Source organism: Sphaerodactylus townsendi, linkage group LG02 (assembly GCF_021028975.2).
Source record: "Sphaerodactylus townsendi isolate TG3544 linkage group LG02, MPM_Stown_v2.3, whole genome shotgun sequence".
NCBI classification, from domain to species: Eukaryota; Metazoa; Chordata; class Lepidosauria; order Squamata; family Sphaerodactylidae; genus Sphaerodactylus; species Sphaerodactylus townsendi.
This window is the reverse complement of record NC_059426.1, coordinates 65,932,441-65,952,844: the sequence shown is the minus strand read 5'-3', so window position 1 is coordinate 65,952,844 and position 20,404 is coordinate 65,932,441. Positions and strand designations below refer to the sequence as shown.

Sequence of the window (20,404 nt, the reverse complement as noted above, 5' to 3'; positions counted from 1 at the left end):
AAGCAAGAGGATTCTTTCCACATTCCAACCTGGCTAAACCAGGGCCATATCTGAGATGCAGCCAGCTTTGGGAGCAGTATGATCAGTGTTAAGCTCTTCCTTAAAATTGGTGTATGCCTTTTTCATCCATATCTGGCTGATGCTGCTGGCTGCCTCCAAGGCCAAGTAATCAAGAACAGGCTGACTCCAGTACCCACAGCCTATCCTGGATTACTTGAACCTGGCAACAGCCTTTAGAAGGAGGGATGACGGATATGACTATTAGAGAGCAATGCACAGGCTGTAAACATTCAGCCCCATCCTCCAATGCAACCACCCCCTCGCTGTTACCTTCCTCATAAGCCCCATATCTCAGAACAACTTTATTGCTTTGGCAATTAGACTACAGCTTGAAAAAACCATCCTCCCCACTCAGACACCACTGCCAAGACCATAGGCTGGCTCACCACCCCTCATCTCCCATTACATCCCCATACCTGATGCATGGCCCCGTCAATCTCCACTGGGATGATAAAATCTGCATTGTTCACTGGCTGGGAAAGGAGAGGAAAACACTGGCTCAGTAGGGTTCCCTGTATTTCCCTCCCAGCCTTTCTCCACACCCCAGCATGGTTCTCACCTACCCTCTTACCATCTTGGTTAATGTTGGCAATTTCAAACATAGAAACTGTATTTAGGCCCCTTTAACATGGCTGAATCACCCCTCACACCTCTTCTACAAGTACGGAATCTAATATTATATTCACTTATATCTAATATTATATTCACGTATATTCCTCTTGGGAAAAGAGGGGATTAAACTGGCTAGAGTGAAAACTCAGAAAAAGGGCAAGAAGTTGGACAGGTAATGGGAGCTGTAAGTTGTGGACAGGGGAAACTAACCTTAAAGGAGCTATGAACCAGTGTCTCATCCAGATCAATGACCACACAGATTTTGCTAGCGTCTTGAGGCTTGATTTCTGGCAGGAGGTATTTGATGGTAGCCTGCAGATCAACATAAGCATATAGAATGAAGAAGTGTTAGGTCTTATGGGGCAAAGAGAAAGACTGTGATGGAAACAATAGAAACTTCAGCTCTAACAACTAGATCAAGGGGTGTTAAAATATGGAACTCCACTTCTGATCTCAACTAGGTATTCAAGACCACTGCGCCGGCTCTCTCCTGTATAGAGCACAGAATGTACTTTCTTTTAATCTATGCTAATTCCAGAGTTCTAGACTAGGATTACGGTATGCTATAATTGCAGTAAAGAATTCAGTCATGGGATTCCACAGTGGCCAAATAAGAATCATTAAGGATTGGTATTTCTTTTTAATTGACAGCATTTTCAACCCAAAATCTGACCCCAAGTGACAAGCTCTGTATGAGGCAATGAGAAACCCTGAAACTGCAGAAATGTGGAAAGTGTGAAATATGATTTCTTCTTCACAGCATCTGAAGAGGTTACTTCTAACTTATAAAAGATCATGGTGGAATAAATGTTGTTGGTCTTTAAAATACCACTATAAAATGTCCCTGTTCTGTTTTATTTTGCTGAAGAAATAAAACAAAGGTTTGCAGTTACAGTATTGGGCACCAGGGGGCACTAGCTGCAAGGCTCAAAACAGTCTAAAAATCCCCTCTGCCTTCAGTTGCCAGTAGCATAGCAGCCCAAGGTAGATTAATGACTTGGCCAACCCCCTACTTTGAGCAGCAGCCCAGTGCATTTTCCACCTCTTGTGGCTCCCTGGCTGTACTAGGCCCTGGGATGCAACAAGCACTGCTATCAAATATCCTAGCCTAGAGTCACTAAGTGTCCAGAGAAAGGACCTGAGGATAAAAAAGGGCCCCATACATTCACTTGGCAAAAAAGTCCCAATATCTGAGATCCGTTGCTCTGGAGAAACCCATCCCCTTTAGTTGTAGATGACATCTGAGCACTGGGCATATATCCCTCAAAGCAGGAGATTAAGAATCTCCTCCTTTCTCTGCGCTGGTGGTCATATGCCTCTCTGCTGTGCCCAGCAGGAGTTCAGGCATCCTGCACAGAGATGGGATTCCTATAATCCACCAGATGTAGAGACAGGGAAGGCCGGGAACTTAACGCAACCTCCTAAATAGGATTCTCAACCAGAGTAGCTGTGGAGAAAGCTGCCCTACCTTGGGCACCGAACCATTTTCCTCAACCAGCAGCGGGGCATTGTTGTTGACGGGGATGGGCTCAGAATTGTCATGGCAAAGGCAGCAGAAGAGGGATTGGAAGATGCTGCGGCTTCTGGGCTTCTTGGAAGGTGATGGGTTTTGAGCACCTGCAGGGAGACAGACACAAGTTGAAAATCAGGTAGGACCTCTATTGCTAGTACCGGGGGGAGAGGGGTTCAATTGAAGAGAGGGTCAAGGGGAAGTATTTTTCATCGCTCCACCCAGGTCATGAATCCCATCCACACAAGCATATGATAGCACACTTTCTGCTGGAGATGCTGATGGAATTCCATAACATTGCCCTTTTCTTGTTCAATATTCCTATCACTTAATAAGAGTGACATGTACACCTTTCTTGACAAAGCAGGGAAAGGATGCAACAAGCTACCATCTTGCAAATGTCTCACCATAACAACACAACAGAACTAAAAATAAGAGCTAATAACCAGTGTGGTGTAATGGGTGGAGCAGTGTGGTGTAGTGGTTGCAACCAGTGTGGTGTAGTAGACTAGGATGTGGAGGTTTTGATTTGATTCCCACAATACCATGGAACCTCAGTGGGTTGTTGCGGTTATAAAGGTAACATGGAGAAGGCAAGAATGGTGTTGTAAGATGCTGTGGGTTCCCACTGGGACCGTCTTACCCCATATGTCCCTGTACGGCCTCTACGTTAGTCAGAGGCCAACTTGCTGGTGGTCCCTAGCCCCTCAATGATGCGGCTGGCCTCTACCCAGGCCAGGGCCTTTACAGGCCTGGCCCCTACCTGGTGGAACACTTTACCACCAGCTATCCGGGCACTGCGGGATCTTGGAGAGTTCGGCAGGGCCTGTAAGACCAAATTGTTCCACCGGGCTTTTGGGGGGGGCCGGCCGCTGATGTGGTTTTCAAGCTATACTTAAAGTACTTGGCCTGTGTAATGCATTTTTAATCCCAGCAGTATGATTTCATTTTCTTCATGAGAAGGGTACACATGTCATGAAAACAAAGGGTAGTTATTTTTTAAATAATTGTTATTGATTTTCACAAAAAAAAGAAAGGGTGGTTATAATTTCCTGCTATAGATACACATGTTGAAAGTCTACGATTGTTGCTGCAAGGAAGAAAGAGGAAAACACGGAGGCATTACCCACAAGTCTTCAGCAGACACCTCATACAATCCATTATGGAGAGCAGGCCACACCCGTCAGCCAGACAGGCTGGTGTGCAGTGGTGGGATTCAAACATTTTAACAACAGGTTCCGATGGTGGTGGGATCCAAATAATGATTGTTTAAAAGTATTTTAAAAATATTTTAATATCACTTTTTAATTTTAAGCATTTTAAGTAAACTATTTTAAGTATTTAAAAAGTGATATTTTAAATTTTAACAACAGGTTCTACAGAACCTTCGGAACCCCCTGAATCCCACCTCTGCTGGTGTGCCTCTTGGATTGGAAGGGGAAATGGAGGAGACATAACAGTTCAGCCACTCTGAGTGAGGGGAAGGGATGTCAAGCAGCCAGAACCCTTGGTGGAAAGGAGAGATCCAAGGTTGGTTGGGTCTGGCTGAAGGTGGCAAAGAGGTGCCAGGCAAACTGGGCCTTGGAAGGCGACATGGGGGCGAAGAGGGAGACGGGATTCCAAATAACTGCAGAGGCTCAACTGGAGCAAGGGAGACAGAGCAGGGTAGGGGGACAATGGGATGGGGACAAGAGAGACTGGGCAGTGAGGATGGGGAAACACACGGGGATGGGTGAGGTGGAAACCAGGACATCACACCTAAATCCTTGCTGGCAAACCCACCCACCCCTTTGGTAGCCATATTTTAACAATTGTAACATTTTGGCTTTTGCCACAACAGAGAACTTTGCCTCGCATACAATTCCACATCCTCCACCTACCTATATCAGATCTAGCCAGGTGAGACATACACACACACACACACCCTATCTTCCTTCAGTCTCACACACAGTCTGGACACAAAGAGAAATTAATCCTGTTTCAATCGTGTGCCATCACCACAGTTCTGTATTAATTCCACTTTCCCCAGATAATCCCTCGTGTTAGCAGCTCCTGGACTCTAAGCCAGACCCAGATAATGAGATTTTCATTACTCTTGGATGCCCTTGGCCCCTGGTTTGTAGAAGTCAGGGAACAAAGAAGCAGCAGCCACAACCAAGTAGCAGGGAAAGTCGGCCACATAAAAGGTGCAGGAGTTGACCGCTTCTTTGCCTCCAGCACCTCAGTTCTGGAGTCAAATACCCTTTGGTAGACTCCAGATCTGTTGATATCGCTTTTAATTTTGATCCACAAACCTTTTGCTATTTCAACTTCACGCTTTACTTCTGCCCACCTCAACTAACCGCAACTGGCCATCTGAGCTACACTCAAATATGGTTGCTGAACTTTGTTTGACATGGGTAACAAACAACATTTGCAGAGGAACTCTGTTAAATGATGAGGCGGCAGGGCTCTGAGGTGGTAGAATGGACAGCACCATTTCAGTCTGGAGAAAAGGGATTCCAAAAGTGAATGTTTTGTTGCACTGAAAACTCAGTGCACACGAGCACTAGGGGCAAGTTTCTTTGCCCCACCTCTTTCCTTACTGTGCTGATGATTTTATTTGTAAAGACTTTTCAAACACAGATGAGTATTGCAAAAAGTGATCAACTACATGCAGTCTGAAGCAGTGCAGTCCATTCTGCCACCTCAGGAGCTTGCCATTTCATCTTTCACTCAAGCCAGAACTAGGCCTAGGGGCTCATCTGGGTGACATGTGTGACATGAGTTGAGTCAGGGGTCACATGATTATGAGAGAACTAACATTCCCAAGTGTTGTGTGACTGGATTCAGCTAGTGAATTCAGGGGGGGGGGGGTGGAGCTTCAGCCTTCCCTCCTGTGCCATTTTCCCAAGATGAAACAGTCATGGGGACACTTTTTGCCTTGCTCTGGGCCCCCATGTGTAGCAGTGTGTGGCACTACACAGTGGGGAAAACATGGTCCCACCACAGCTGTTTCAGCTTGGAAAAATGACATGAGACAGAAGCATGAATCGCTTCCTTCACCCATACTGCCCTTGGAAACCAAATCTAGCCCCACAGCACTGGAGATAGTTAATTTCTTGAGGTTACGTATGACAGGAGTTGGTTCTTTGTTTTCCACCTGGTTCCACCAGGACCAATTTGGGGCAAGGAAAAAGAAAATATTTTTTAAAAGTTCCCCAAACACTATAACTCTGTTCCATATTCCCCCACCACATAATGGTGGTTACTTTTTGAGTTTAACGCTTCATTTGAAAATCAAGACAAGCTTCTGTTTGTTCACAATGGGCATAAACATGGCTCGTTTGATGTGCTCACAAACCACTGAAAGCTTCTTGGTTTTACAAGCCTTCAGTCAAATTCCAATTTGCTATGATATTCAGATGCAGGCATCTGGGATAGTGATTCAACACCCCAGTTTGAACAGGTTCTTGCATTCAAACATGATGGTGTTCGCTCAGAGGCTTCCAAAACCAGTAAGCCTCCAATCACACACCACACATCAGGGGAGGAGGAAGGAAGTATATAACATAGTAAAAGAAGAGGTTTGTTGTGACATGAAAATGCAGTTTGTTGCAAATCAGGGTATCCAATCATGGCCTCCTGATTTTTTATGTAGTTTGGCCCTAAGACAAACAGTTGTAAACAATCAATGGCACATGTACTATACTCAAGATGGAGCTCACCTGCTGTTCTTCTCTGCACCATCCAGTGGGGTGCCATCTAAACAACTGTTATAGTCAAGGCAACTGCATATTTCAGTTCTCAGAAACTTCAAATATTCTACTGTACTTGTGAATTTCATGCTAATAAAACAACTGTCCTGTGAGCTACAATGTATTGATTCCAGTCCACATATGGTTTCTGGTGTGTACATGAGAGCACACATGCACACACACGTGTGTGATAAATGCATGTGATGCATCATGAACCAGAAGCTCTGAAACAGGACACCAAGCCAGAACTTCCATTTAGCTGTCTGCAAACATGTTATGCCCATGGTCTACATCCAGCCTACACTTCCTTTCTGAGCAGCAACAGAAATTCAGAGGTGCCAAAGGAGTGACCTAATTGTCCACACATGGAAGAGCAATTTAGAAATATATGTGAAACCACTAATGTATGGTCTCTTTTTGGGGGGGGGGGATTCCCCTTCCCTTCTACCACTATTCGTATTAGGTCTTACTTTGGTGCCTATGTTGACCATGACTAAGACTAACTATTCTTGTCTCTGACTAGTTTCTTATGCAAATGTATCTGCAATTGCAAGAATGGTTCCCTTAGGTACAACCAGTTACCACTGTAATAATGTATTCAATACACTGTGTTCTTTGATTTACAGGTATAAAGTATCAGTGTTCAAGGGATGGGGAAATCTCTCTCTTCATCTTGTGTGTGTGTGTGTGTGTGTGTGTGCGCGTGTGCTGTCAAGTCACAGCTGTCTTCAGCAGCCCCTTGGAGTTTTCAAGTCAAGAGACATTCAGAGGTGGCTTGCCATTGCCTGCCTCTGTGTGGGCTGAGAGAGCCCTGACAGGACTGTGACTGGCCCAATCACCCTCACTAAAATGTTTCAAGGACTTTTTACTGACAGGTAGAACTAGAAGAAATCTACACAGCCTCATCAATTCCATGTAACTATCTAATAGACAAAAGACAAATGAAAAGATGTAAGGACTACAGACCAGAGACCTGAGTAAAGCACCTTCATCTTATCATCAAATTCGAATATAAAGACATAATAGTGAGGGTCAAGGCGCCCAACATGAATAAAACACATGAAGCTGCCTTATACTGAATCAAGCCATCGGTCCTCCAAGATTCATGCTGTCTACTGAGACTGGCAGTCGCTCTCCGGGATTTCAGGCAGAAGTCTTTCACATCTCCTACTCCCTGATCTTTGAAACTGAAGATGCTGGGGGTTGAACCCGGGACCTTCTGCATGCCCAGAAGATGCTCTTCCACTGAGCTACAACCCCAAAGCAAAGCCAATCCCTGCATGCTCATCTCATAAAGATGGCACCAGCCCCTAAGTGGTGGTGAACCTATGGCACTCCAGATGTTCATGGACTACAATTCCCATCAGCCCCTGCCAGCATGGCCAATTGGCCATGCTGGTAGGGGCTGATGGGGATTGTAGTCCTTGAACATCTGGAGTGCCATAGGTTCAATTGGCCATGCTGGTAGGGGCTGATGGGGATTGAAGTCCTTGAACATCTGGAGTGCCATAGGTTCGCCACCACGGCCCTAAGCAAAGAAATGCACCATGGAATTGAATATTATCTACAAGGATTATCTTTGTCTAATGCTGCAGATTGTGCGCACGCACACACACATCCCCTTTCTACTACATTCTGAGTGAATAAGACCTTAACTCGAAAAATATTTCACTCATTCAATTTCATAGGTTTTTTTTCCAGTGCTGCCCCAAACTCCACAAACAAACAAAAATCCTCAAGAAACAACAATAATAAAAACACTGCACAAAATAATCCTGTTCCTCTTTCCCGAAGCCTTCCTACCGAAATCATATAAAGAGACCAAAATGATCAACAGTAAGCAATATGCCAGATCTTATGCATTCACAGGTAATCTACTAATAGTAAGTGTAGATTAAGAATGACCTGATTCTGGCTGATACTCAACAGTAAGGAAAGAAATACTGTCTGCTGTTAACACCAATTGAACTAGCCAAATGTTCGCTTTACTGGGACAGTGTTACGGTTCTTGGTTTACCCAACAGTAGCATAGACAAATCTGAAAATGTGTATGAAGCCCAGGGCAAATCTAGTATCCAAAAAGCTGGTGTTGGCTTTCTAACAAAATTTTGATATCCGCATCTACGGATCTGAAATATTTTTCAAACCCTGTGTTAGAAGCTCATAAGCTACTGAAATTATTGATGCCAATAAAGGCCTATGTATTGAAATTAGAATGAAAATACCCTGAGGTTTTATCACACCCTAGACCAAAGAGCAGTTAATGAACAACAAATACTCTAACTGTTAGACCAGCCGCACAAAGAACTGCCAGGAGGAACAAATCAAAACAAGCAACAAGCAGAGGCACTACAGATTTCTTCTCAGAACCATTATACTTGCAAATTAGGTCACCGCAGAGAAACACATCTAAGTCTGGCACTCACTGAGAACAGAATGTAGGGTAGAAGGCAAAAATTCCCAGGCCTAGAATGCAAGTTCTAAACAGCAGTAACGGGTTCAAAAAAGGCAAAATCTTTACAACTTCCATAGTGTCCTATACTTCTCTGCCTGCAGCAAACAATCCATTAGGGGCTCAGTTTCTCCATATTTGCTGCCTCCTTGAACCTGCAAGCACTGTGAGGTTGTCAAGTTATCTTTCCACTCACAATATAAGGTATCCAGGTTGGCAGGCAGATTTGCATTCACAGCAAGAGATCAAGTATCAAGCCACAATCCAGTGCCAGGGTGTGCTTAAATACAATGAAATAGGGGGCCGTTTTTCCTAGCCTGTTACTTAAAAGTAAATGTAATTGAGATCAATAGGATTTACTCTCTATTGAGTATCCTTGGAATCATAGCCCAAGTCTACCTAACTCTGTTCCAGGTTCTGTTTTGTTTTTGCAAACAAGTTGGCATCAGAATACAGCAGCATTCCCCTGTATCCTATGGAGTGCTGCTGTAAGTCAATACAGGCATCCGGATGGTCACGAACTACTGAGTTCCTGGTAGTTCCAAGTCCTTCCACAGAAGTCTATTCAAGTAAAACATTTAGTTGCTTGTACAAGGTTAACAGCTATGCCGGTGTAAATGGCAAGCCCAAACTGGCCAAGCATGATGGGATTCAATTCAGCAGCACTAGGAAAAACTATGTCTGCCAAACCTCCTCCTTCCATGTAACAAAGGCAGCCCAAGGCCAAACTATTACAAATCCATCTTTAAGCCCCAAGCAAAATGCAGCCATTTCCCAAACACACCCACACCTTGTAGATTCATCTGGATGTGGGCATAAGCAGTGTGAACACACCCCGAGTTCATATTCTGGAGTGCCTGCTGATTTTCATGTCAAGTCTGAGAAGCTTCAAAGACACATCTTGTAAAATTAAAAAAAGGGAACAATCCTGCATGCTGGACTGAGCAGGCTTAGTCCAGCACCCAGGATCAGGCTCTCCTCTGTTACAGGCACAATCCTGGGTGCCGCACTGGGCAGGCTGGTTCCAGGCCTGGCTTTGTGTTTGAGGGAGGGGGGCGGAAAGGAACACATGGTTCAAATGGTTAGAAGAGAGGAGTCGTCAGGTGTTTCATCCTTAGGCAATTAAGTCTAAGGATGGACTTGCAATATTCTCCCCTCTCAAGAAGAGGAAGGGAAGATCAGGCAAACTGGAGTTTCACATGAATGTACAGGCCTGTGTATGGAACACGCTTGTCACTTTAGGTGACAGGAACCACATCTACTCTACTGTTATGTAAGCTGAACCACTGTCAAGATGTTTTTGAAAGGTGTAATTATTTTACAGCAAGCAACATCTCCTTTCAAGACAAAATGACTTTATTGTTTCCCGTCTTCTATAGTAATGGGAATTTTTTTAACAAAGAACCAGCATGTTTCCACTCATTGCTGACTAACAGTGGAAAACTGTGAGCTGAAATGACCATCAAATAATATCTGCAGCTTGTTCTGTGAGCATTATCAGAAATCCTGGTGAGGGAGTTCAGAGCTAAACTTTCACACTGCTGTGATTCCCAGCGCACACAACATAGAAGCTCCACCCTTATGAGGAAGGCTCATTACCATTTGCAATAGCTTCTCTCCCCCTCCCTTTCATGGGTTGAAAGGGACTTAAAAAAGGAAAACCAACCTCCACTCACATCCTGGGTTGCAGGATTTCTCTAGTGTTCTAGTGTTTTCCTGGCTTGCTGATTAAGCTATCTGAGATCATTCACACTAGGAAATTGAAACTCCAGGGCTGGAATTTAGACAAAAAGGTGATTAAAAAGTGTGGAAACGTTCGCAGGCAAGAAAAGTTTGCTGATGTTCCACAAACCACCTCATGTACCAATCAGCATGGTGTAGTGGTTAAGAGCAGGTGGATTCTACTTTGGAGAACCCGGTTCGATTCCCCATTCCTCCACCTGAGTGGCAGAGGCTTATCTGGTGAACCAGATGTGTTTTTGCACTCCTACATTCCTGCTGGGTGATCTTGGGCTAGTCACAGTTTTTCGGAACTCTCTTCACCCCACCTACCTTACAAGGTGACTGTTGTGGGGAGAGGAAGGGGGGACATAAAACCAAACTCTTTTTCTTCTAATTGTCCCCCATAACCATTCAGGGGTAGAAAGAAAGAAATATGTGTATGACTCAATGTTGTACTGTTAACATTCCTTCCTCTTTCCATAACAATTAAAGCAACAATCCAATGCTTCTCATTGTCTCAGGACCCAAGTGCAAATGGCAGAACATTTAGCTCAGTGGATCCTCACAAGCCTCTGGGTATGAACATACACCTGGCCTAGATCACCTCTGGCTACAACCATACCACCAAACATAGGGAAGCCACTAGAAAGCCCTGTGAACACAGGTTTCCTCCTGCAGTAAACCACCTACGTATGAGTGCCGCTGCAAACTATTTTAATGGCTGTGTGTAAAGGTTTTCAAGGCAAGACACTCAGACGTGGGCATAAGACTCAGACGTGGGCCATTGCCTCCCTCTGCATAGCGGCTTTAGTATTCCTTGGTGGTCTCCCATCTAAGTCCTAATCAGTGCTGACCCTGCTTAGCTTCTGAGATCTGCCGAGGTCAGGCTAGCCTGGGTCATCCAGGTCAGAATCAGTAGCCATGGTGAAAGCTCAAACCTGTAGATCATGGATGGCTGAGAACTGGCATGTTTGTGTTGCCAACATCAAGGTGGGGCCTGGATTTCTCCTGTAATTAAAACTGACCTGTAGACTATAGAGATTCCCTGGAGGAAATGGCAGTTTCTGAAGGTAGACATTATGGCATCACATTCTCACTGAATTCCCTCCCCTCCTCAAACTCATTCTTCTTCAGGCACACCTCCCTCAAATCTCCTGAAATTTCCCAGACTGGATTTGGCAAATCCTACTACATAGTAATGTAATTGAGCAGAGAACTGACACCAAATAATTTAAACCACATATATGTGGTTTAAAGTATTTGGTGTGAGTTCTCTATGCATGCACACACACACACAATTTGTACAGTCTCCAAAAATGCAAAATTCATAAAAATGTGAAGCCACAAAGAAAAAATATTTTCCATTTTTTGGGGGAAAAATTTAGGGGGAACAGAAATATATAAATCTTTACTTTAAAAAAATCAAACCCATTTTTGCTTTCACAGCATAAAATGCATCATATTAAACTGTTAGTATATAAAGTTGTGTTAATGGGCATATTTTTGAAGTTTTCTGCAAGAAAATATACCCAATACTAAAGCAAGATATAGCTGCAAATTCCTACACTTGATATTAACTCAACACATTTCATTAATTACAAAAGAAAAAAAATCATAGTTTGTTTTGATTCTCTTCAAAATTTCCACTGGAAAAATGAGAATGTCCCAGACTTTCATGCTATATTATTTGAATATATTTGAATACATAAAATGTTACCTTCATATGTGTTTTTCAGTGCTCCTGTAAATTTCCCTATTTGTCTAAGGGAAATCGCTTTTAACATGCTCCAACACCCCCTCCATTTGCCTCCCCCCAAAACTTTTTCTGTTTTCCTCCCAATCTTCACATCTCTAGTGGTAGCTGAATGTAAACTGAATGGATTTGTTTGAGATACACTGTTTGGTTCTTACAAACAGATCTTCATGGGATTCTTGGGGAGTGTCCCATGAGTTTTACAAGATAAAAGTGTCAGGTTCAAACATAGCATCTCTAGCTAGAAGATCTCAAATAGCAGGTGTTGGGAAAGACCCTTCTTTACCTTAAACCCCAGAGAACTACTTTCAGTCAAAATATACAAGAAAAAGAGCAACTTACACTTGCTTCAGGTAGACTAAAACTGGATTTTGCATTGGTAGGAGTCAAATTGAGATCTGCCCATGTTTGTGTTTTAAACTAGCAACCATCAGGGTCACTGAATATATTAATCAAGCCTAACTGATCAATAAAGTTGATTGTAGGCAGGGGAATATTAGTGTGTCTGAAACATACTGATCCAGATTCTTCAAAACCCTCATTAGAGTGAGATCTTGCGTGTATATGCTGGGCTGAGGTAACAGGAAATTAATAACTGCCTAGAGGTTCAACTCAGGTAGTCCCAGAGGCAGCTTACAACATATTGCCTCTCTCACATATGGAGAGGCATAGCCCTTGAAGGGGTTCCTTCAAGGTCATATTCCTCAGATTATCATGAATCTGAACATGGTAGTTGAGGAAAAAAGAGACCAAATAGTACAAGAGGTATGGGAATTATGCAATCTCCATTCTGGAATCCAGGTTTAACACAATCTCCTGGTGTCCCTTTTAACACAGTCTCCCGGTGTGTGTGTATGTGTGTAGTTCATCAAGTCGTAGCTGATTTATGGCAACCCCTTAGGGTTTTCAAGGCAAGAGACAAACAGAGATGATTTCCCATATAACCCTTCTGAAAATTCTGAAGCAAAAAGGGAGAAAATTACATATTATAAAAAGTGAAATACTGACTATCACATTAAACATACAAATAAGCATTCTGTATACCTTAATAATGACACAAAAACATATGGATTCGAAACTGATACATTCCTTACTTTTTACTGTAACAATAATTACAAATGCGCAGTTTTAAAGGCAAAGCTGCCAGATAGCTAAAACACATACTTTTACCAGGAGACAAAGAGGAAAGATCTCAAAGGTGGAAATGACAAATATGATAAATAAAAGCTAAGATTATTAAATTTGAGTTATGTTATATAGATCTCAGCATTATCATGGAGAAATAACTTTTCCACATCAAACCTCAAAGGAAAATGGAAAAAATGTCTCCTCCATTCCAACCCCAACTGTCCTTAACAAGCATATTATCATTTCCTGTGGGTTTTGCTGAGGCAAGGACACTAATTTAATTGGATGCTCAACTATGGGTTCAGACCTCAACATGCCTAGGATAGAATTTCCTAGGAAAGGTGTGTGGTCCAGTGAATAGGTCAGGCACTTCCCAGTTCCAACAGCTGCAGAGGCTGCTTTTCATGCAACTGCAGACCAATTAGACTTCCTCTGGCTTCTCAGTGCCTGAGATGCTTCCCATGCTTATTTCAGGAATATTCCTAAATCACTCCTCTGTCTTAAAATAATACTGGCCACAATTAGGGTTAACAATCTCCAGGTATGACTTGGAGATATCCAGGAATGTCAACTGATCTTTAAGTTTCAGATATCTGTTCTCCTGGTAAAAGTGGTTGCGTTGGAGGGTAGACTCCACAACCCCACCATTCATAGACTTCACCCTCAAACAACCAGGAATTTCACAACCCCAAATCTGCAAGCATAGCCACGAGCCAATAAAAATTAAGCAATATTAAGTCACATTACAGTGGAACCCAAATGTGGTTGTCTTTGAATCGATTGTGTCCATTGTATAATCTTCCATCAAAAAAGAACATTTGAAGGAAAAAAATATTATACAAGGCCAACTGTACTAACTGGATGGTTCTTGTTTATGAACAACGTAAGTCCATCTTAGAAAAATACTTTAGCACAATATTATTTAGATGCTGAGATGAATTTAGGAGGGGTGGAGGAATACATCTGTGATTTAAACACATTGGCTTGCAGTCTAACTCTCTTCTACTAAGTCTTCCTTCATTGGAAAAAGATTTCATCCAATGGAGAATGACCTTTTTCTGATAAAGAAAAGGGATTCTCTCTCTGCTGGAGGAAGCCTTTGCTTAGTGGAAGGGTCATAGGATCCAACCTATTCATATAAAGGAAGCTGGTGTGGTAGAGTGTCTAAGAAAATGAGCTGCAATGTGGGAAGGCATGGGCCAAATCTATACAAACCACCATTTTCTCCAGGCTAATAACTGTATTGGCCCAACTTATAGGACTGTTGCAAAGATTAGTATGAAGGTCATTGAATACAATAAATCAAATAAATGCTATAAAGAAGATACATGTCGCTTGTTGCTTATTTTTATTAATAGTATTGAACTGCATTGCCCTGACCTGGAAAGCCTGGGCTAGCCCAATGTCATCAGATCTTGGAAGCTAACCAATGGTGGGCCCTTGGATGGGAGACCATCAGGTAAGTCCAGGGTTGCTGCACAGAGGCAGGTGATGGCTAAGTACCTCTGAATATCTCTTGCCTTGAAAACCCTGCAGGGTCACCATTAGCCAGTCAGCTGTGCCAGAAGGTCACCAAAAGGTTACCTACCTTACCAGCTTCCCAGCCTTGAGAATATTTTTTGTTAAAAGCGGATAAAATAATTTTTTCAAATTCCGTTTCTAATAGATAGAGTATTTAGGAGAAGGAGGTCTTTGTGGCTGAACAATGGGATTTTAGAAGGCCAACACATTCTATTTCTCACAGGGAACAGGAGTGAAGCACATTGCCAAGCCTTTATGTTGCCCGAAGCAAACTGGTGAGGTGGTACAGTTCTACACTGCAGCAGTTCAGTCTGAAAGTAAGGAAGTGATATTTTGACTATTGTCTCACATGTGTTCTTAAAAAAAAAAAGAACTCCCCCCTGGGTGGTAAATTAATGTACCAGTAAGAAAGATTTTACACAGCCATTTCCCCAAGGTGCTAGTTAAGTAAGCTGTACATTCCACACACACACTTGCAGCTTGAAATGCTACAATCCTGGAGCCTACCAGCTTGGACTGGAGAACACCAAATCAAAATGCTGCTTGTGAGGAGAAGCACAGCAAAGGAGATTCAAGGACTAGACACTCAGCTGAATTGCAAGTCACTGAAGGACCATGACTTGGTCAAGTTCAGCTTACTACAAAGCAGGCTAACAGAGTGATAAGAATCATTAAGCCCCTTGTGTGATGAGGGGATATTTTAAAGAGTTCTTGATCAGCAAGGAAAAAGAACAGGAACTTGCTGCAACCCTAGGCAGGGAGTCTCCTCTCTAAGCCCTGTGATTTCAGTGTGCTCAGATCGGTGTTGTTCTGTACAGGTTTGCACTGTGCCTGGGAGTTTTGAAGATGGATGTTCCCCCTAATTAAATTGACAAAGCACAAACACACATACACAGGGAAACAAATGGCAACTCGGTATAGACAACAGTCAGGTTTTGCAGCCTCTGTGCCTCTCTAAGATCTCATTACTCCAGATTTTGTGTGACACTTATGGAAGTCAAAACCACACTGACAGAACCAAAATTGAAAGCAAAGGATGTGCTTTTCTGCAACAAGGGAAGTTTCATTTATTTTGTTTTGACATTTTCAGTTTGGACCAATCTTTTAAAATAAAAGACAGCTCTGGGCGGGGAGGGGGGGAGAGAGAGAGGACCCTTTCTCTATACTCTCCTCCTCCAAGGAAGCAGAGACATACAGCTCCCTGTTAGGTGTTTGTACTACACATGGGTTGTCAGAAAGGCTCAAAATCTCTCTAGTCTTGGATGAGGTTATGTACCCCTTGAAAAGCCAGCTTTGCAGTTTGGGAGTGCTACTTGACACTATGTTATCTTACAAAATCACATGGCCACAGCGGCTCAGAGTGTTTTTGCTCAGTTTTGGTTATGGTTCAATCGGATCTAGCCAGAGTGATCCATGCCTTAGTTACATCTAGACTGTTCTTCTGAGCTCTAAGTGGGGCTACCCTTGAATGGTGTTTGGAAGCTGCAGCTAGTGCAGAATGCTCCAGCTAGACCAGGAGTCTGCAACCTGCGGCTCCGGAGCCGCATGCGGCTTTCAGCCTTATACTGCGGCTCCACGTGGCCTGGAGGTCAGAGGGTAGTGTGGGCGGGTCCCTCCAGCCCTCCAGAGCAGCGCTGGAAGGAAAGGTGAGTGAAGGGGCTGAACAGGAGGCGGCTCCAAGTGGAGCCACCTCTCTGGCTCGGTAGATCTTTGCGGCCATGGAAAACGGGCCCAAATGGCTCTTTGGGTGGTAAAGGTTGCCGACCCCTGGGCTAGACTATTTTTTGGTCAGGACCAACTATAGGAAGCATGTGACCCTGATACTACACAACCACACTAGCTACTGGTCCACTTCCAAGCCCTGTTCAATGCTCTGGCTGTTCTCATTGGAGATTTTAAATTGTGGTATTTTCCCATTTGAGCAGAGCCGTATGGCCTATTACCTCTATGCTCTAACGAACCCACATGCAAGGAGAGCCCTTACCATTGTGTGATTTAAGGTTATGCCCTCTGCCCTACTAAAGGGTAGGTTCAGAAACCTAGAAAAATCTGCAAGGCTATGATGCTGCAAATCCAATGGGGCTGAAACCCTGGCCCACCAACTCTTGCACTGGACCAGATTTGATAAAATCAAATCTAAATATACCAACTTATATTCTCTCTTCCAATCTGATTAGATCTGCCTGATCTGATTAGGTTATCTCTATTGCTGAATAACTCGGACCCTGGTCTTTGTGAAGAGGTCGCCAATTTCATTATGGAGATAGTTGAGAGTTCCCAGTAGCATGGAGCTGTCATGGTCCTTGTGGGGACTTTTGCTTTTATTACCTATCTATGTATTTGCTTCTGATTATGCCAATAAAGGCTTATGTATATGTGTATAAATTGTGGCATTTTATATGTTTTTTATATTGCAAGTCACGTTGAGTTCTGCAAAGTCGAAAGGTGACGACTGTTTTAAATCAATCAATCAGTAAGTGTGTCTGAAGGGTGCAGCTCTGGAATCACCAAGGAAGTGAGGATGCTGCTTTAACACAGGTTCGAATGTGGACCTGTGCGACCTGTGACTCACCAAGCTGACTGCAATCTGTCAGCACAATATCATGATTCAATATGCCTCTTGCTTTGGTTGGCTGCCCAGAATGGCCAGGATTGTAAAGCATGTGGAAGGCCAGAGATACCTGCCTTGGTTTGATGGGTCACAAGTTTGCAGGGCAGTTCAACAGTTCAGTCACTGGGGCTGAAACTTCTGGCAAAAACCCTCTGCCCACCAAATCTCTAGTTAGTTATCCCAAAGCTCTATCCCCGTGGTGGCGAACCTATGGCACTCCAGATGTTCATGGACTACAATTGGTCATGCTGGCAGGGGCTGATGGGAATTCTAGTCCATGAACATCTGGAGTGCCATAGGTTTGCCACCACTGCTCTAGCCTGACCCCATACCGGGTCTGATACTCAAGGTGGTTTTCCTCCCATGATGTGGCAAAGGGCACCCCAAAGTTTATCACACCTTAAGACAATTCTAACCATCTTGTGGCTTACCAAACCAATCACATATCTCTACTTTTTTTTGCTGTGGACTGTCAGGTGCTTGACAACCCAAGCACCCCAGTTTTTGGACCTCCAGGCAGTAAGCAAAAGCAGGATATTTACTGAGCCCCAAATGGGGCTCAAAATGATATGTATTTGGCTCAAGAGATTACAAACTGGAGTCGGTCTTTGGGAATCGTTCAAATTGGATGCTCCAGTGGTCTATGAAAAAACCATGCACAGCTCCCATCAATGTCCAACTGGACCCATCAGGCAATTCCTTAAACAGCATCCTGACACAGAGAAATTTAGCAAATGAAGCGTCTCACGTTGCTTATTTCCATGCCAATAAAAAGCTTCATCTGACTTCTGCATGTTAACGACAAAGGAGTAGGGCCAGTTAAAAAAAGTTGGCTCCAGCTAGCCAACTTCTTCCCTATAATGGCAAGGTTACTGGGAAGTGTTGGGACAAAATCTCGGACAGCTAGCAAAGCCACACAGGGCGGGAGGGGGGAATCAGCACCTTTTTGGTTCTTGTAAAAATCTGCAATAGCAAATTTCCACAGCAGGTAGGAACTTCAGAAGCAGCTTCTGGTTAGTAGTTCCTGAACTTGCCCATGTCTCATCTGGAAACGGGGTGTAGAAGAGATATGAAGGGGCAAACAGATGCAGTTCTTGTTAGCAAATCAGAAAAGTGGACAAAGAGTGGGTGGTGGGGAGATCTGGATCCCAGATTCAACCATGACCGTTCAGATGTTTAATGGATAAGTACTTCCTCCACCAGTACATCTGGCTCCATCAGATAAGCGACCTCTGCAGATGTTTACCAACACTTGGCACAAGTGCATGCAAAAGTGCGTGCAACACTCAGGATCTCACAGGGCTTTCTCCCATCCCCTGTAAACACACCAGATTTCCAGTAGCAGCAAATATCCAAACCTACAGTGCAATCCTGTGCAGCTTTACGCCTAGTCCACTAATTTCAATGCACTTACAGTGGGGTAACTTGGCAGAGGACTGCACTGCTAAGCACTTCGATGTAAAGGCATTTTTGCATTTAGAACAGAGGTGTCCAACTCTGGTCCTCCAGATTTTAATTGACTACAATTCCCATCAGCCCCCTGTACGTATCATGCTGGCAGGGGCTGATGGGAACATCTAAAGGTCCAGAGCTGGACACCCACTTTAGAGCCTCCCCAGAAAAACAAAGACTGAATGCCACACATCCCTCTGCCATAAGGGGAGGGAACGAATGCAAATGTGCCTCACCCCCAGGAGAACAAAACATATACCCCAGCACACAGTCGCTACACACTGTGCTCCTAGAGAGAAACACACCTTACAGTGACCTGCCTATGAAGATGCCACCCATAGATGTGGGCAAAACGTTAGGAGCAAAAACTACTAGACCATGGCCACACAGCCCAGAAAACAACAGACCGGCATTATGCTTCATAAAAACTGTTTTTTAAAAACAACACAACCACAAACGAACTAATCTAGTGACCCAACGTGCCAAGCGAGCCTGCAGAGTAGCCTCCAACCATGAAAATTCTGATTATTATGACCGTATATATATATTGTACAATATATATATTGTACGCCGCCTTGAGTCCCCTAAACTGGAAAGTCGGTGTTCTAAATAAACATAAGCCATGGGTCGGGCTTGCAATTGGAGGATGCGCAACCTTTGTAGCAGTACACACATCACATACCCTGGTACACGGGAACAAGACTGAGCAGTGAGAAGGTGCGTGCATATCTCTCCGCTCTACATAGGGCGTTGTACTGATCTATAGGTGCAAGAGAATGCGCGGTATCAGGGGTGACCGTGACTACATTTCGTAATCCCGGGGGTCGGTGTGGGGCGCTGGAGGCATAAAATAAACACACGTGTCGGAAACCCGGTCAGTAGTGGCTCTTTCGGCCCCGGGCGTCCAGACCAGCGTGAACCGTGTGCAGCTGCGGTGGCGGCGGCGGGCGTATAGGCTCCCCGGGCACACGCGCAAGCGCGCACACCCCTATAGGCGCACGCAAACGAGAGCAAGGTCTGGGGGAGCCGCTCTCCGCCTTTCGGCGCCCAAGCCCCTTTGGAGAAACTGTGGGTAGGATGTTGGGGGTGCTGGCATCCACCAGTCTGCCCTCCTGGAAGGGGGGTTGTGCGCCGGTCCCTGGCATTACCTTTCTCCTGCAGAGGAGTGTTCACCTCTTCCTTGCTAACCTGGGTGATGATGGACCCGCTGTCCATGAGACCAGAAGTGCGGAGCGCTCCCTCGCCTTCTTGCCCCCTCCGATTGTCTCTCCGCCGCTTGGGAGAATTTTTTTTTCAGGAGTTGTGGTTCTTAACAGATTTTTTTCATAAAGAAAACAATCTAAAATTAAATTAAAACGGAAAGGGGGGAAATAAAGGGTGGGGAGGGGCAGGGGAGACGGGGAAAGGCGGGAAAACAAAACAAAAAAAGGGGGGAAAGAAAAAGACAGCGGCGAAGGAAACTTTGTTACAACATGGAGTTCCCTCTTCACGATTTCTGATACAAACATGGAGCCCAGGCGCGGTTTCAAGCTGCCCCTTAAAAGGGCAACGGCGGAGCAAAAGGGAGCCGCGGATTCCGGCTCAACCCGTTGCCGCCGCCATCCCCGGGAAGATTTTCTCCATCACGGATCGTGCGGAGGAGAATATACCGGACGAGGACATTTTTTGGAAAGAAGGGGTCGGCGAGGAGTGGTGTGCGGGAGTGATTTGAGCTGTTTCTGCGGCCGTCAGTGAACCCCAAAACAAGGCGACCCACGACCACCAGCTCCGGAATGGGATTGAGCGGCAGACTCTCCCTCCCCCCCCACCCACCCACGCGCCCACCCCCAATTTTGGCCCTTTGAGT

General features: G+C 44.4%; 1 protein-coding gene across 1 annotated transcript in view; it reads right to left on the bottom strand.

The window, feature by feature from the left end:
• Positions 1 to 20,093, bottom strand: part of CTDSP1 (CTD small phosphatase 1) — a 28,643-nt gene extending 8,550 nt beyond the window's left edge. Inside the window, exons 1-4 of the mRNA XM_048484262.1 lie at positions 19,707 to 20,093; positions 2,141 to 2,289; positions 883 to 984; positions 477 to 533 (exon numbers count right to left, since the gene is read on the bottom strand). Of these exons, the coding sequence (XP_048340219.1) occupies positions 477 to 533; positions 883 to 984; positions 2,141 to 2,289; positions 19,707 to 19,773 (375 nt within the window). The 5' untranslated portion in view covers positions 19,774 to 20,093. The remainder of the gene's footprint in view (positions 1 to 476; positions 534 to 882; positions 985 to 2,140; positions 2,290 to 19,706) is intronic.
• Positions 20,094 to 20,404: the final 311 nt, after the last annotated feature.